This window comes from Calypte anna, chromosome 17 (assembly GCF_003957555.1).
Source record: "Calypte anna isolate BGI_N300 chromosome 17, bCalAnn1_v1.p, whole genome shotgun sequence".
NCBI lineage: Eukaryota > Metazoa > Chordata > Aves > Apodiformes > Trochilidae > Calypte > Calypte anna.
Window position 1 is genome coordinate 8,527,660 of NC_044262.1, and position 17,887 is coordinate 8,545,546.

At 44.9% G+C, this 17,887-nt stretch overlaps 2 protein-coding genes across 2 annotated transcripts in view; one reads left to right on the plus strand and one right to left on the minus strand.

Annotated features, from left to right (window-relative positions):
• Positions 1 to 12,317, minus strand: part of AK8 (adenylate kinase 8) — a 64,072-nt gene extending 51,755 nt beyond the window's left edge. Inside the window, exons 1-4 of the mRNA XM_030461151.1 lie at positions 12,237 to 12,317; positions 9,217 to 9,301; positions 5,123 to 5,172; positions 4,311 to 4,424 (exon numbers count right to left, since the gene is read on the minus strand). Coding sequence (XP_030317011.1) covers positions 4,311 to 4,424; positions 5,123 to 5,172; positions 9,217 to 9,301; positions 12,237 to 12,317 — 330 coding nt within the window. The remainder of the gene's footprint in view (positions 1 to 4,310; positions 4,425 to 5,122; positions 5,173 to 9,216; positions 9,302 to 12,236) is intronic.
• Positions 12,318 to 13,199: 882 nt separating this feature from the next.
• On the plus strand, positions 13,200 to 16,650 carry SPACA9 (sperm acrosome associated 9). The gene is made up of 3 exons (XM_030461393.1): positions 13,200 to 13,354; positions 16,000 to 16,202; positions 16,284 to 16,650. The coding sequence occupies exons 1-3, from the start codon at positions 13,211 to 13,213 to the stop codon at positions 16,648 to 16,650; spliced, it is 714 nt and encodes a 237-aa protein (XP_030317253.1). The 5' UTR covers positions 13,200 to 13,210.
• The last annotated feature ends 1,237 nt before the right edge of the window (positions 16,651 to 17,887 follow it).

Here is a 17,887-nt window from a genome sequence, read left to right on the forward strand (position 1 = left end):
CACTCTTTTGTCCTGTACTTTATGTTATAAAGCTAAAGTTAGTTGAGCTTTAAACTCAGGACCATGAAATGGAAGTGAAACTGCATGTGCCGGGGTTTTCAGAAGTGCTGGTTCTGTGACCATCACTTTGCCCATGTCTAGAGATGTTCTAGAAGACATTATTTGCTGTCTGACAGAAGAACAAAGTTCCTGTACAGATTTAGTAGTTTTTTCCTATTCTATCATGTTTTCTATTATAAGATTTCCTGGCAAGAAATGAACAATGCCTTCCTTTCTTTCTTTTTAAGAATTTTCTTCACTCTCCAGTTAATTTAAGCTTTCATTCTATGCTGAACTTGGTGGAACAAATTCTGTGCTGGGCAGTCAAACTTGACAAAATCTAAACTTTTGGCCATCCCAGTTCCAGCAGCAGTCAATAATGGGACTAAATGCTTGATCAGACTCATTCATTTTTTCATTCCTGGTAAAATCAATACTTAGAAGAAAAAATCTGCAGTCAGATTGTCTGTGTCACAAGTAAAAAAGTTACAGCTCACTTCCTGATGTGAGCCTGACTCTTTGTTCCACAGTTCCACATCTCATGGATTCCCATCTTTCCTTTCTAACCAGACAGCCTGAAGGGTGTAAGCTTCAAACTCAGTATTTCTGTTCTTACATTAAACTAAGTGATGGATCTTTTTCGTTAGATCATGAAATAATTTCACCAAGAGTGGTGGGATCAGAAGACCCTTTAAAGCAGAGTGGGACAAGCACAGAGGGGACCCCTCCCCAGCTGGAGGAACAGGAGGGTGGCCCAGTTGGCTGCTGAGTTTTCTCCTCATTTCTCACCCCTGTCCCCAGCTCTCAGTGCCTCTCCTCATATCAGCCATTCACAAGGCAACATCCAAGCAAGTAAAAGAGAAAAAGGGAAAGAAATGGCTGTGTTTCTTGCAAGTCAGGAGGTCCCCCAGGGTGGCTCAGCAGAGCCCCAGCAGCCTCTCCCTGCTGGCTCCGTGTCCCTGGCTCTGAGGCTGTCACCTTCCAAAGGGAACTCCTGCTGCTCCCACTGTCCTGCTGCCTGCTTTGATCTCTCATGTCAAGACTGCTGGGGGTCCTCCCTGCTAAGCCTTGCCAAGCCAATTTAAACCCAAATTATACTAAACTCTTCCAGTGGAGGGGTATTCTGAGCTCTCTCTTGTCAGGGGGTGTTACTGCACAAAACCAGGCAGGGACACACGTGTGGGGTTCCAGTGGTTCAGCTCCTTCTGCTCCACGTGGCTCCGTTCCAGTCTCATTTCCTGGACAGTTTTCCTCCTGCTGAGCAGTGGCCTACAAAATCATTTCCAATAGGTTGCTTGGAGAACACTTAATTATTCAGCTAGAGATCACCACGTTTGATGCTTAGCAGAGAGCACGTTTCTAATGTCTCTCATAAACACTCACAGAATCAGATCAAGAGCTTGGTAGATGAGACTTCACCTCCCAGAAATTTGCAATAATGGACACAGGCACATGCAGATGAGGTTTTCCTCTCTTCTATTCCTTCTTTAAATGCACTGGAATATGATGCAACTTTAGAGTAACTTTAATGCATTACTTAGTATGCAAATACCTTAACTGCAATTTAGTAATAGCATGAAGAGCATTACACACCCATTAATAGCACTAAGAGCACACCCATGCCACAAGCCCACGATTCCCAGAGTTGTTTCAACTTTTTACTTTATCCAGCTAACAGGAGAAGTGAAATATGCAACAGCTCATCATTAGATTCCACTATAGGAAAAATCTGAAGGTGCTACCTATTAACAGGGTAATAACTAGAGATGAGGGAATAATTTGCAGTGATTTACCAAAAAAATGTAGCCTCTTTTTCTGTTCATGGAATATTTATTGATAGCTTGTGGTTCTGCAAATTTATTGAATATTCAAAAATATTTCACTCCTTTTTGGAATACTTTTACATGCAGAATGATCCCATTTTGCTTTGAATGTCAATATTTAAAATTCACCACCTGAGGTGTGTGCTGGTGAATGACTGCATGTCCAGCTTTAAAAATTCAGCTTCAGAAAATAATGACATCTCTTAAATACACCTTCCATCAGTTCTTGTGCCAGGAAAACTCAAATGCTTTAATGCTCAGAAGAAGTGAACAGAGAGATGAAAGCTTGGCTAAAAAAGTCAAATATGTGAACAAACATCTGGGCAGAGTTTGTCCAGATCCAGATCCTGTAACATTGACTTCCTGACCTAAAAATGGATGACCTTTGGCACTGGGGTTGGTTTAACCACAGTAACTTGATGCCCATGGAAACGTTCCTCTAAGGACATTAAATTGTGTTATGTGATCTTCACACCAGACCTTCATAACCAGCTTTAGTTCCCACTTTTCCTCTTTCCATTTATTAAATTGCTTTGGCCAGGACCACAACATTTTAATGCCCTGTCTGTGTAAACAGCTTTTGTTCTGCTCCCAAATAGACATCTGAACCCTTTTAGAGTTAATGGATGTTTTGTGTGCTGGAGGAGTCAAGTTCAACCCTTGCTGCAGCACAACCAGGGCTCAGTTATGGCAAAAGGAGATTTAGCCAGCAGACAGGAATCAGGAAAGGAAAACACAGCTCTGGAGATGACAATTTGGCTGCATTTTAAGCCATTGTAAAGCTTGCAATGATTTAGAGGAAGCAAGGAGTTCCCTCCCACTTTAAGGAGTTCTATTTGAAGAAGCAAACCCATATAAAAGAACAAAAGAAATTATTTAGTGAAAACATTCATCTAGGATCTGACATCAAAAAAGCCAAGACAAACTGCATAGTGCTAAACTACCATCGGATTCAGCTCTTTGGGCACTCCCTGGTACCTGATTAGCCTTGACATTTTTGACTTTCATCTTCCACACCATCCATCTTTTTAAATCAAATAAGCCCAAAAGGACACCCTTGAAAGTGCATGTGTATAGTCTGAAATATGTTAATAATTACAGTAATTAAACCAAAGGGAATTTTTGTTTTAAATTCTCCCTCTCTAAGTTGAAATTTATGAATCTAGCAAAACAATCTTTAATAATTAGAAAAAAGATTTCAAAGTACATATTCTTGATAAGAATCACTTTTTATCAACCCAGCCAAAGCAAACCTTATTGCCAGTAAGTTCAATGAACTCTTTCCTCTCAGATCTTTCAGGATATTACTCAGGGCAGCTGCAAACCTCATTCACTAATTCAGTGGAATAAAGACTACCCTATTTTCAGCCTGATTTTCTAAGGAAAAAACCCCAACAACCTGTGTATCACACCATCTCAGCACATTATGACTCTGTTAGACAATTTCAATCAAATTTAGCAAGATATGAAGTTACTTTAATTTTTTCTGAAAATGGGTGATGAGAGAGAAAAGGGAAATTCAAGCTGGTGGACTTGCTGGAGAGGAACAGAAAACCAGGCTCCTTCCATGCTTTACTCATGGAATATCCTGATGTCTGGAGAAAGGCATCAGCCAAAGGGACAGGAATCAGACACAGAAATGCTTCTGTGTATTCTGGATATTGGTTTAACATCTGTTTACAATTCAGTTGTCATCAGCCTTTAGTAACCAGACATTTACATTGCTGATCAACTTATGTTGTGAATCAGGACATTTGGAAAAAGTGTTCTTTTGACCAACTCCTTTGAACATGAGTTAGGAGGCTTGGAATGAAGCAGGAATGGGTTTAAAAACCTCTGTGGAGCAAAATGGGTACTTGGGGTTGAGTAGAGTGCATAAACCCAAGAATAAATCATCCCCTGCCTCAGCTTGGAAGCTCCCAGGTTTCCAGTCCCTGACAGTCCCAGCCCTTTGGGTTAATGCACAAAGGTTTTGTGTCATGCTACAGAGAAATCAAACGTGCACAACAAAGTAGCACTGTCAGATCAAAACAAGTTCTTTGTGTAGATGTTTTCCAGAGCATTTGTACTGAAGGAGACTTTGGAGATTAATTTTACTGAGATTATCAAACATCCTGACATAAAAGATGCTTTGTTTAATGATATGATGAACCACTCTTAAAACTGGATTGTGCACACCTGGACTTCTCAATCCTGTTGCTTATGTCCAAGGTTAATTTTTTAGCAACATCCATGACCTGATATGCATGCTCTGTGCCATGACACATTTTTATCTTGGTTGATATTTTCTTACCTAGCAGAGGTTCCCTTCTTCTCTGAAAGACCCTGGACCTTCCCAGACACAAAGCACCAGACACATAAGAATATTTACTCTGATCTGCTTAACTCATTGCAGGGGAAATCATGGGAATGTGACACAATTCCTCCTCTGTTACCCCCCTTACACACCTGTTTGCTTTCTTTATGTGCCTTTGCCTCCTCTGCCAGCTTTAGAGTCTCCTTGAATAACAAAGTCTCCTGAGAGATCCGGATGGCATCCAAACGTTTGCAAAGCCACATTGCCTGAGGGAAGGAGAAAAAAAAACACAGGTCAAAATCCTGGGAAAGAAAATGAAGCATTTTTGCAGCAGTCTGCAGAAAGACAGACAGCATTTCCTAGCCTTCCATTTCAGTAACCAGGCTGCATGGGTAACTTGAAGCAGCTTCTTAAAAAGATGCTTGAGAGTCTGCAGCTTTGAATAAAGTCTTTTTCACCTACTCCACTGTGACAGAGATTTTAAAGAAGAAAACATTCTTCCTGGCATGCCCACATCACCACCAGTTTCTAGGATCAGCTGTACTGAAACACAACTGTGACATTTTCACTTAAGCAGGATGAGTGAACACACAGACAACTGGCCATGGAGCAATCCATAACATGGGAATACCAGAAATATGTAACTATGGATCTCCTCCCAGGTTAGTAAATCCTGCTAAAAAACTGGGAAAACCAAGCAGGCAGAACTCTGTCACATCACAGCAGTATCACTGCCACTGTCTGAGCAAGTTCTCAGAGCTCACTTCAACATTTCCATTTAACCTGGAGTGTCCCATAAAGCTGTATCCCTTGGGAATGTCACCCTGCAACTTGTCTTGTGCTCTCCTGTCACTTTGACAATTCTGAAAATTATTTCCTCAGAGTAAAATGTTCCCAAGTGCTGAGCCCAGTGGAAAGTGAGAAGGTCAAAGGACAGCACTGTAACTGAAGGGGATGTACTTACAACTGTAGTTTTCCCAGAAGCAGGAGGGCCAAGAACACAAATCCTTGGAGCTATGAAACAAGAAAATATCAGCATCAGGACACAAAGCAGCAAAAATCCCAAGGAGTTTCTTGCTGTTGCATTGCACATTACAAATGCAACCACAACAAAACAGAGATTCCAGTTGGAAATCTGCCCCAGTGGAGACTTCAGGATTGGGCTCCACTGGGGAAAAAGATGAGGAATATGAAAGTCAGCTGGGTCTTCCTTTAATCTCCATAGTCAATGAGATTAACTCTGACTAAACATGCCACTTCAAGATAGATATATAGATGTATATATGTTTATATATATATATCCATATCTCAGTGATTTTAAGCACATGATTAGTTTAGTGGGTGAACCAGAGCGTTAGATATGAATGTTTCCTTCTCTGAGCTTGACTTCTATCCCCAAAACACTGACTTAAACCTAACATTTTCTGTGATGAAAAAAATATTTTGGCTTGCACATGCAGGACAAGACTATTTCAAAGTGAGTATTTTCATAACCATAGAATGGGTGAGATTGGATGGGACTTCTTGGCACCATCTCTTCTCTCACTTCCCCCTACACAATATGATAGTAAAAATACTTCTGGCTTTCGGAAAGGTTTTGGATCTCATGACAAAAAAAGCACTTTTTAGTTTAATCTAAATAGGTTGTGTCAGGGTTCAGAGAAGATTTAGTTATTATATAATTAAGCATTTGTTCTCTCTACCCTTTCTGACAGCTCCCTTCAGATTTTCTGGTCATCATTAAAAGCAAATTTCTTCATTTCTGTATCTTGTCTTTCTTCACTGTGTGTCCCTCTCCTTTCCCTGAAAGGTGAGAAAAAGGCACCCCAGTTTTGAAGAATTCCTAATCTAATGCATTCAGAGAACCCAGGAGGCATGACTGGTACAGGTTTCACTGGGAATGAGACAGAGACAAAACAAACACAGGGAAATGAAGCAACTCAGGAAAGTATTCAGGACTTTTTCCATGAACTCATATTGGGCTGCAATCCCTCCTGCTGCCATTTTATATTAACATCCTTGATGTTTTTTCCCCTAATATCTCAGGAAAAAAAACCACAAACAAAACAACAAAACAGACAACAGAGGGAAGGGACTGATGAGTACTTACTGGGATGTAGCAGAGGTCAAAGCAGAGGAGGTGCCTACTCACCCAAAAACCTTTTCAGCTCTTGATAACTAATGGAGATAAAGTGTCTGATGGCAGCAGCCAGGGAAGGATGTGAACTGTATTTTTATGAGGCTTTCCATGCATTTAACAGTTATTGGGCAGGTGCAAGTTTAAAACATACATGAAACCCAAATTACAGATTCATCTTGACAAAGTTATCTGACTTGGAAGGTTTAAGAGAAACTCCCCCCTTATTGGTTCTTGCTAGTGCAACAGAACTAGTACACAATGTAGAAAAATACTTTAAAAGGATACATCAGCTGTTTTTTATCACCTAATTTCTTTCAAATGTAATGTGATTAAATCCTAGGCTTTTTTTTTTTTAATCTAACACCTTGAAACTCCAGCCCGGTACTTAGGAATTATTTATAAACAGCGTCATAAAAGAGTGCTCGGGTGCCAACACTAATCAACTTCTTCAAACCACTTCAAAGAAAATCAAAAAACCTTTCCATCCACAGATCCTTTTGAGGTTTAACTAGGAGCATGATTTAAAATTCACAAGAAAACCCTTAGGTATTGAAGCTTTAATACACAGCTTTCTTGGACAAACGTTTGATAAAAAACGAAACACACCATTATATACACAGCTCAGGATTTAATATTGCCCAGGGCTACCGTAAATGCTCACTTTGTACTAAATCTGGTTTTCTCTCTGCTTAGTGGCTGGCAGCAGATGGGGCAGTGCAATTCACTGATTTACTCATTTGCACACTTGTAAGACTCCTCTCAAGCATTCTCCCCAAACATATGACATCAGGGCACAGCCAGGACCCCACTCTGGGTAATGTTTAACCCCCAACCAGCACACACTCATTATTTACCACTGGAGCTCAGCACCAGCACCTACATGAAGTCAGGAAAAATCTAGAAAGTCCTTTTTTATTCAGTAACAAATTTTATTTTGTTCCATGTTTAGTCTTGATGGGATCTTACAGGACTTACTCCTCCAAGTACAGTAAGTCTCTAAATTCAGCAATTACATTCCTAGTAACAAAACAAATCCTGGAATAATAAAAGAATAACTGGACTGAGTGAGTTCCATTTAAGTCCAAAAGATTCTATGATTATTATAGAATTAAGGCAAACCCATCTGCTTAACTTGTAAGAAAAAAGCACGTAGTATGTGATGAAAACTCTGACCAACCTTTTTTACATTTCTTCAGACTGTAGAGGAAGAACTCCCAGAAATGCCACTTGGATCATGAGAGCTTTTTTATTAGCACAGACCAAAACTCAGTGTACAAACCCAGCATCTCTGTGTATGACAGAATGATCAGTCTTCATATGGATCTTTTAAGATTTTTTTGGAGGAGAACATAAAGGGCAGTACAAAGCCTGAAGCACAAACATGTAGCCACACATTTGACCTATGAGAAACTCCAGGCAGTTGTAAGCTCCAATCACCATTATACTTATTCATAGTTTTAAGGGTACTTTAGATCCTACTGTTAATTTAAAAGGTTTTCTGACTTCACACCTAGAATAGATGCAATGCTGCTTTTCTACACATTCCTGTTTGAAATTTTCTCTAGGGCTAAGACTGTCTAGCAAGGCAAGAGCATGAAAATTCATCACTTTACTGATGGCTCTAATAAGGTTTTTTTCCTTCTAAATAGTCAGCACCTTCCACCATGATCAAAAAGTGAAATCAACTCTGCTACAGATTTCTGTTACATTATTTTCCATATAATTTATTCTTAAAACAACATTTAGGCTTTAATTTTAATTGGAGTTCCTTTCCTTTTTTAATAGCTTTTTCCAGACTGAAAGCAGACAGCATTTTCCTTTGACAAACAACTGCTGTAGTTCTATCTTTAGCCTCTAAATACTGAAGTCATGAAATGAAAACTTGCCTAATTCTGTTCAAATAATACTGTGGGGCTTCAGAACAAATGTTAGCTCTAAGGGAAGACATTCTATCAGCATTCTATCAAGCCACATGAAATTCTTCTGCATATTTTCCATGGGTCTATAAGGCAGATTGATTACTTGTGCTGCCTGCATTAGAAAAGGCTGGACACAATTTGCAGGATTTGATTTTTGGTTTTTTTTTTTAAATATATTTAGCAGCATTTCAATCAACATCCATCTGATCACAACCACTAAGAACTCCCAGCACCTCTGCTGCTAAAGATTCCACTGATGCTGCAGCAGACCTTTCAGAATGGTTTGCTCTGGTTTTAAAGCAACATCAAAGCAACGTGACACCAGCTATCCCTGACAGCTCATGCAGAACAAAAATTACACTTCAGTTGTGCATATCCAAATATAATCTGCCTGAGGGTGAGCAGTTTGTAAATCAAATCATTTGATTGAGTGTACATGCTTTTATTGTGCAGGATGCAGACTTCCTACTCAATTTCCCAGGTTTTGTTGTACATACAGGGAGGGAAGCTCACTGTTCCTTCAGCTCAGATGCCACTGAGCAGTGGAACTCATTAACAGCAGATAGTAACTAACTAATCAAAAAAAAAAACAACAAAACCCAGAGAATCTGCCAGCCCAGGTAGAATAGGAAAGCAAATTTACACCTGACAAAAGGAGTAATTAGTGAGCTTAAAGACAACAGGAAATATCAGATGGGGCACAGAACACATTAATAATTGATACACTAGAACTCTTTGTTATTCCCTTAGAGGGTTTCATTGTTATAACTGTTAAAGTGCATTTTTTATTAGATTACCCACTAAAAAAAAAAGAAATTAAAAGCATCTTACCTATAACTTCCAAAATGCTCACCTTTTTCTTTTTTTTTTTTCCCCTCAAGACAGAGTCTGAAAAGTTTTATCCATCATTTGCCAACTGAAGTGCAGCTTTCAAACAGCTCTTTACAAAGAAGGAATTGAGCTATTTATGGTGTCTATGAACTATTTATTTTCACTTACCATCATCGTTGTGCTGCTCTAAATGGTTTATCATGTACTGAATAGGATCATCTGGCTTATGAATTAATAGTTCTTCAAGCATAATCTGAAAATAAATAGGAAGGAGTCAGAGAAAAATGTGCAGCTCTGCAGCCACAGTAAATTGCATTTTTACAGCAGTGTTACAGTGATGATCTGAAAGGGTTCCTGAATGCTTATTCCTTTCCTTAGGGCCCCTGTCACAGAGAAAAGATTGAGACTCTTAAACCTATTTTAGAGGCTGGAACACTGAAATAAAGGATGGTCAGAAAATTGCCAGTAAAAAACCAAACCAAACCAAACCAGAAGAACCTTTTTGCTTTAGCTCCTGGATGACACAGGGAGCAGGGAAGGTTGGCTCCAGCAGGATGGTGTCAGTGTGGCTGAGTGACATCAAAATCAGAAAAGGAGGTTTGGAAATGGTCAATTCCAAGGAGTTTTTCTGCAGGACGAGTTCAATCTCCCTCTCAAGCACATTCCCACAAGTTTCCAGCCAGCCCAGGGAGCTGCAGAGCAGAGGGAACCTGCCCAGGGCACAAACCCCACAAGCAATCAGAGCCCCAAAAGCAGCACCTGCCCTGTAACCACCCTCACCTCCCTCCTGCAGGGGAATTAGGGGGATTTTGGAGCCCATTTCCATACAAAATGTTTGGGGTTATTCAGGGCTCCTGCCAGCAGCAGGAGGGTCTGTGATGCAGGGAGGGCTGAGGCTTTGCAGGAACAACACAGAGAAACCCCAACTCCAGAGATTTCTCTTCCCAGACATCTCAGCCCCAGCAAGATTTCTGTAATTAAAACACAAACATCACACAGCAACCACTGCTCTGAGTTCAGTTACCTACTGAAATGCTCACTCTGGAATAAGACATCTTGTCCTAAAAATCAGTCACAGCACTTTGCAAATAAATTCCATATTCTGTTTACTCCATAAGATTTATATTCTAACCATTTTATTTTTGGTAAAAAACCCTCCATCTTTTACTCGAGTGGCCTATTTTCCTTTTCTAATTAATCCACTACATTAGGAAAATCAAAACATTCAATTTTGTTTATAAACTATTTCACATTCAAGTCTTGATGCTTCGAGGCCTGTGCAGCACACAGCACAAAGCACAGAATTTGTATTTTTATTGGAAATTTGGTTTGAAATTTATTATTATTATCATCCAGCAAAGTTTATTTAAACAAAGTAACCTGAATTTGGATTATCAGCAACTTCAAACACAGCAAACCTAGAAACTCTGTTCCTAATCAAATCTGGGATTGCTGAGGCTGACAATGCTGGATCCTTTCAGTACTTTGGGACCAAATCCTGGCAGCACTTTATGGGGTTTCATTTCACACCAGCAGTTCTGCTCAGCTCTGGGGGGTTCATGGTTTGAGTCTCATGGTTTCTTTTTCACATTGTGGGTTTAAGTTTAGGACAATAATTTCAAGCTGTGTTTGTTGGTTCTGTTCTGGTGCTACAGTACAACTGAGGCATGAAAAGAAAACAACACTGAGTAAATCCCATCAGCATTCCATGTAACACAAGGGCCTGAAGCTGCATTCAGTGCCTCTGGCATGCAGAACATGGGATTGCCATTAAAGAAAAAAAAAAACAAAAAAAAACACCTCAAATACTGTGCAACACTGCTCATACTGAATGGTCCTGAAGTTATAAAAAATACTAAAAAAGAAGAAAAGGAAGGATGAAGAGGAAGGAGAAATAGGAGAAAAGGGAAAAGAAAAGGGAAAAGGAAAGGGAAAAGGAAAGGGGCAAAGGAAAGGGGCAAAGGAAAGGGGCAAAGGAAAGGGGCAAAGGAAAGGGGCAAAGGAAAGGGGCAAAGGAAAGGGGCAAAGGAAAGGGGAAAAGGAAAGGGGAAAAGGAAAGGGGAAAAGGAAAGGGGAAAAGGAAAGGGGAAAAGGAAAGGGGAAAAGGAAAGGGGAAAAGGAAAGGGGAAAAGGAAAGGGGAAAAGGAAAGGGGGAAAGGAAAGGGGGAAAGGAAAGGGGGAAAGGAAAGGGGGAAAGGAAAGGGGGAAAGGAAAGGCGGAAAGGAAAGGGGGAAAGGAAAGGCGGAAAGGAAAGGGGGAAAGGAAAGGGGGAAAGGAAAGGGGGAAAGGAAAGGGGGAAAGGAAAGGAAAAAGGAAAGGAAAAAGGAAAGGAAAAAGGAAGATATCCATTTGTGTTTCCCAGCAAGATTTGAATAAGCAAAGAGGCCTCACACCAGCCCGGGTGTAAGCAGCCCCAGGGGATCTCTCTGAAGTTTTCAGGACACTCTCAGCACCTCAGCCCCCTGCTCCTCACAGAGGCTTTTCCCAGACTCACAGAACCTTCCCCCGAGGCAAGGAAACCAAACCCGCAGCTCCCTGGGGTGGGAGAGGTTGTGCCGCGTGGGCTTCATCCCCACCACGGGAGGAGGAAGAGGAGGAGGAGGATGGGGATGGGGCAGCGTCACCTCCCTGCCTCGGGAGGGGAAACCCTTCAGCCCCTCCTCACTGCCGGTGATTTCAGCAAGGGCAGTAACTCACAGACTTAACTGCAGAGTAAATTACGAGAAAGTAAATCGGGTCTGTCCTGCTCAAACCTGGACACGCAGCCGCCGCCTCCTCCTCCTCGCCGCCGAACCTGCCCTTGCTCAGCACCTTTCTCCCCCAGGCTGCCACCTCCCCAGAGCCGCCTGTGACCCCAGCAATCCTCACGCTGTTATTAAAATCAGTTCATTAATCCAGAGAGCCCCGGGCCGCTGCACCTTTCCTCACACGGGGACATTTGCCCGACCCTGGTGGCGGCCACTGAGGGAAACGGCACCGGTGCTGCCCCCCTGGAAACCCTCCTCGGACCGGACCGGACCGGACCGGACCGGACCGGACTGGACCGGACGTTCTCACCGCGGCACGTCCGGCCCAGAGCAAAGTGGGCACCCCCGGGACCAGGGGAGTCGGGGCGGGAGCTCCTCGCCGGGCTGCCCCCAGGCTGGGGAGCGGGTGAGCGGCTTTGTCCCCACGCTGCCCCCGGTCACCTGCAGGAGCTGGAAGAGCTCCCGCTCCTCCGCGTACGTTCCCAGCGCAAACGGCGGCCACGGCCGGGACAGGGGATCCATGGCCGCCCTTAGCAACCAGCCCGGCCTCACGCCGCGTTGCTAAGGAGTGGCGTCACCATCCCGCGACGCGGGAAGACCCCTCCCCTCGGAGCGCCGTAGGCCCGGTTGCCAGGGAGACGGCGGCGCGGTTGCCGTGACAACGGCCCCGGGGAGGCCGCTCAGCCCCTGCCCGCACTCGGCCCGCTCCGCGGGGCCGTCCCTGCCCGCCCACCCGGTACCGATCCTCGGTGGGGCTGGATGAGCGTCCGGGGGCGGGAGGGGGAAGTGAGGGGGGGCGAAGCCTTCCCGAAGTGTGGGGCCCGGGCATGGGACGGAGCTGGGGAGCGGTGGGAGTTTGGCTGGAGGGGAGGCGGGGGGTGCAGGGGGAGCTTCCCCTGAGCACAAGGTCCCAATCTGTGGCCGCAGGGACGGGGGAATCACCTCCATCCCGGGCTGCCCGGCCCCGCCACGCTGCTTGCGGCGCTGGCTTCGAGTCGTGCCGGAGAGTTTGAGCCACTTGGGCAATAGTTTTATAGCGGGTAAGAGAAGCCATGGCTCCCCCCGGCTCTCTCCCCGCCGCTGGTTTGATGCATTGCCACATTATCTTTACAACAGACCCGCCAGGGTTTATGGCGTCTGATTGTCAGTGGTCCCCTCTGGGTTCTCTGCCTCTTTTTGCAGCATCGTTACTACCACAATGACTTACAGCCTGGGGCTCTGGGACTGCAGAGCTTGGCACAATATTTCTTCCCTTTTCTGCTTTTTTTTTAAAAAAACAAAAAAGTTTTCAACTAACTCCACGGTTCCAGGCAGCGTTACATGGATAGAATTGCATCATTTCTAAGAAAAAGAAAAAAAAAACCAAACACCAAACTACTTTTCCTTCTCTCCCAAAATCCAGGAGGGGGGAAAACATGAATGAGGTAAAGGAGGCTCTAAGAAACATAGAGCAGAACTACAAACTCTTCCTGCAGCAGCGCTTCACCTTTATCGGGGCGCTGCAGCACAGCCGGGAGAACGCACACGACATGCTCAGACCTGTGGGCAGCATCGACCAGGTACAGAGGGATCAGCACCAACACCAGCAGGGCAGGGACAGAGCAGCGTGGGCACAGCCGGGGGTCAAGCTGAGGGGTGAATAACTGGCTTTTACTAAGGGAAGATGCACAGAAAACTCTCTGTTTCTGCAAACCAGTGGCAAAAGATGAAGGGCAACACCTGTGTTAGGCTTCCCCATTTACACAGAAGGGATTTGAGTGCTGAGCATCACTTCGTGGTTTAATTCTGTCATTTCACTGCTGAGGCATAGCCAGAAATACAGGGTACAAGAAACCCATCAACCCAGCCCTCCTTCCCCAGCCACACATGGAATCTGTAATCCTTAACTTGCTGTAACCAGCCTGCTTGCCTCTTCCCCCTGGTGCTGGGGCTGCTGTAGCTTTCTATAGTGCTTATTAAAAATAATGGCTGTGTTACAGAGATAGGATGATGGATTGAAGGCTGAAAGTCCCCAGTGAGCTAAAGGTTTTTCTGGGTTGGTAAGTGAATCATCTTGGAATTTTTATAACATGGGGTGTTTGAAGTAGTGTGAAGAACTTAGACCACCTGCAGACAGGGGGGAGAGAAAAATCTAAATAAAATTAGAATTGTGGATTTGAGACAGCAGAACCCAGGCACAAAACCCAGATGGATGCCAAAGCCAGAGTGAAAGCCAAGCTGTTACTAGGATTAGCACAGAGAAGAGCTGGGGATGTCTTTTCTGTAAGGGCTGACTCAATTCTCAGGTCAGGACTGTGCTGGTAACGTTGCAGCAGGCTGAGATGGACATGAGACTGAACCATTTCTTCCAAAACCAGGCACTGAGATTCTGTGTAACATTATGTTGTTTTAAGAAGCACCAGTGTTTCAGGGATATATTGGTCAGAATAAGCTTGGGCTCTGTTCCTCAGCAGGGTGAAACCTCACAAGCGGCAACCTGAGCACTTACACTGATCCCCAGCATCAGTTTTGGAGCAGTAACTGTGAATTTCCTGGTGGCAAAAGGGGACAGGTTTAGCCCTGAGGGTACAAACCACAAAACCTCAGGGATTGTGGGAGGGGGAAAAGAGCAAGTTACTGGGGAGGCCAGGGAAGAACTGGTGCAGAACATGCTGGTGACACCTTGTGCAGAAACAGAACCACTACCAGAGAAATTCACTGGGGACAAATCCAAGCATCCATTTTATTTCATCACCATTCTCCTGGATCAGACCAACCCTTTTTTTTTAATTTTGGATGGGAGGGCACAATAAAAGCAACAAATCCAGACCTGGGTGTGCTTTTAGCCTAGAGCTGACCTGACTGCCAGCTTCCTTAGCATGGAAACAAAGAAACTACAGAAAAAAAAATATACTGCACCTAGATGGAAACATGGCTTCATTTCGAACCCCTAGAAGCTGGATGTGATTGCCTCTTTAGTGTTTGGTGATGATATGTCTCAAAGAGGAGAGCACAGCAAGGTGGAAATGTCAAAGAGCTCAGCATGGGCAGGCAATGGCAACAGCTCCCAAGCCTCAGAATGCAGTGAGGGGCAGAGCCAAAGCCTCAGCAGTTTTGTGACCCAGGTTCCTCCACCCTTGCCTCAGCCAGGGACTGAAATCACCCAAGGAGTCCCTGCCCTGGCTGTGATCACAGAGCCCAGCACAGAGCCAGGGGTCACAGAGCTGGGCCTGGAGTCCCTGTCCTGCTCACTCGGGTTCATTAACTCTGTTATTGAGAGGTCCAGTTCTCCCATCAGTGAATATCCAGGCTGAAATGCTGTTCTCTGTAGGATTATTTCTGCTCACAGCAGCAATAAAAAAAATCCTGCCAGGCACAGGGACACAACGCTCAGCACACGGTGTTGGAAGGAGGAATCTGTACTGGAAATGGACCCTTAGGGGACATTTTTTATTTTTCTTACAAACCTGCTGAGAATTTGCCCGAGCAGAGACCATGGCTTTTCTGTATGCAGGAACTGTGCCCATGCCAGAACAGCTCCTTCCTTCTTGTCTTCAAATCTTACAGAGAGCTCTGAAGGTGTTAGAGTCCAGCAGAGCCTGCCAACCACCCACTCAGTATTTGTATTCTGACCACTCGTGTCTCAAGTGCCTGTAATTTCTTTGGAGAAGATATTTAATCTCCTGGCACACTGGTTTGTCATGCAATGCCACTCACTGAGTGACAGAGATGCTCAAGGCAAACGGGGAATGTCACTGCTCTCACAGGTTACTGGGGACAGTTTGGTTTGCAGTCAGATAAATAAACAGCAGTGAGGAATGGAAACCTCACCCCAAAGCAGCCCCACTTTGGTTGCTGCCCTCCCCTCCCACCCAGCTCTGCCTGGCACTGGGGCAGTGGGTGCTCTGCTCAGGGCAGGCAGGAACTCCCCTCCTGCTCACCCTGCTCTGCAGCACTCACTGCAGGGTGGGGGTTGGCTCTGCTGCTCCTACACCTCCCCAAAGAGGGAGGAAAGCTCTGGTGTGCTGAGCAGCAGATCCATCACCCCAAGCAAACATCTCAGGTGTGCTCTGGAGACCTCACTGCTTGCTGGGGTGTTGCAGTCTCCACAGTGGTTCAGGGCTGCAAAGTCACAAGAAAATAAAAGCATCTTCTTGTCACTAATGTGAGCAGCTTTGCAGCACAAGGACACCTGACACCTGTGACTGTCTCATCCCACGTACAGGTCGAGGGCTACTTGAACCATCACTGCAACAATACCACAGACAGGAGAATCCTCAGCATGTTCATCAACATCTGCAATGACCTAAGCAAGCTCTGCCAGCAGCTGGAAACCGTGCACCCTGGTAACAGCACAACCAATGGCATTTTGGAGAGGTGCAAACTGCTCCTCAGCCACAGCAATGACCTGAGTGCCATCAGAGCCAAGTAGGTCTCCCCATCACCTTTGGGCTCACTGGGGCTGCAGTGCAGGGACTGCTCTGCCCATTGCCTCCTTCTGTCCCACAGATACCCCCATGATGTTGTGAATCACCTGAGCTGTGAGGAAGCAAAGAATCACTATGGAGGGGTGGTGAGCCTCATCCCCATCGTTCTGGACTGCATCAAGGACTGGGTGGCACACATCGAGAAGCTGCCGTGGCGTAATGTGAGTGGTGGGAGTGCTCTCTCTAAGGGGACACCCCAGGAGGCAGCAGCTGGGGCACCCAGGTCCCAAACACCACCTCCTGTGCACCTCGGGGCTCAGACCTCAGTTAGAAACAAAGATAAAGTGCAGGAGAGTAAGAATGTCCAGAAGAAGGACCAGAATGACACAGAAAATGACAGGGGGAAACAGAAGGGTCCCTGGAAGCCTCCAGGTAGACATGCCTTTTAAAGGACCAAACATGCCTTTGAGAGGACCAAAGCTCATACATCTTCTGCTTACCACCTCTAACCCAGTGTTGATTACAACAAAGAATACTAAAGATCCTTCCTACCCCAGTTCCCTTCCTGAAGAATCCATGGACAGATAGATATTTTCTCCCTTCCTGCCTTTCCCACTCTTCCTTAGAGGGACCCCAACAGAAGTGGGGGTAGCACCACATCTGGGCCCTGTCACCAGTGCTGAGGTGAGAGCAGGGACAGCCAGGAGTGGTTGGGTTCTAATCACTCAGACACAAACCTCAGGCAAGGTACCTGACAGGGGATTTTACACCATCTCACACCTCTTTCTGAGGAACACCCAGAGGTGTGAAGAACCTGCATGTCTGAGGGACACGATGCAGAAGTTTGTTTGGCTCTGCTGCCTCCTCCCTGCAGGTTCTCTGCTGGTCCACACCACCCAGAACATCTTCCCTCACACCCCTCTGACTCCTTTGCTGCCCTAGCTTAAGATATAAAGGAGGAGAAACTTCATTTTGCACTGACAATATCCAAACTTGAATAAAACTGACAAAACGTTTGAAAAAGTTTCATGATGCTTTTCAACCAACACCTGGCAATTCCAGCACAGCCCCTCTGTAGCTCTGCTGGATTTTATTCCCAGGGCAGCAGAGCCACAGGCTCTCCCCATCCTCTGGAGCTGATCTGTGCTCTTGGTGGTGTTTTTGTTCAAGGACTGGTAACTCCAGAGTTAAGATCTCAATGACATGGTGCCTTCCCTCTACCTGACTGCTCTTTTCCCCTCCCACAGGCAAAATAACTCCTGTTCTTTGCTTCCTGCTGGAAGACACTCCTGAATAAACCATTTCCCTTCGCATACCTGGCTCAGTTTGCTAAAACTTTTGCCTTACAATGAGCAGATTTTGGTAACAAGCAGTCAAAAAGGAAGGGAGAATTAATAACTGAGGAGGGAGCATGAGAAGGAATAGCCCAGAGGAAATGGCAAGTATTTTTAGGAGCATTCCCATCCTTTCTGTTGCAGTTTAGTCCCTTCCCCTGCCCACACGTGCTGCTTTATGACACATTTATCCACCCCAGAGCAAAGCCTGTTTTTAGGAGACATCATGATCCAACTGCATGGAACCTCCAAATGGTCACCAAGCTCACCAGGGCCACCCAGAGCCTCCCTGGGGCCATGGCCAGCAGGACGTGACTGTCACCCTCTCAGGCTTCACTGCAGAGCCCTGGTG

What these genes read in the sequence shown, in the direction of transcription:
- SPACA9 (XM_030461393.1), top strand. Translation starts at nt 13,211, where the DNA reads ATGAATGAGGTAAAGGAGGCTCTAAGAAACATAGAGCAGAACTACAAA. An exon ending in CTGTGGGCAGCATCGACCAG is followed by an intron (nt 13,355 to 15,999) that starts GTACAGAGGGAT and finishes TCCCACGTACAG; the next exon opens with GTCGAGGGCTACTTGAACCA. An exon ending in CTGAGTGCCATCAGAGCCAA is followed by an intron (nt 16,203 to 16,283) that starts GTAGGTCTCCCC and finishes TCTGTCCCACAG; the next exon opens with ATACCCCCATGATGTTGTGA.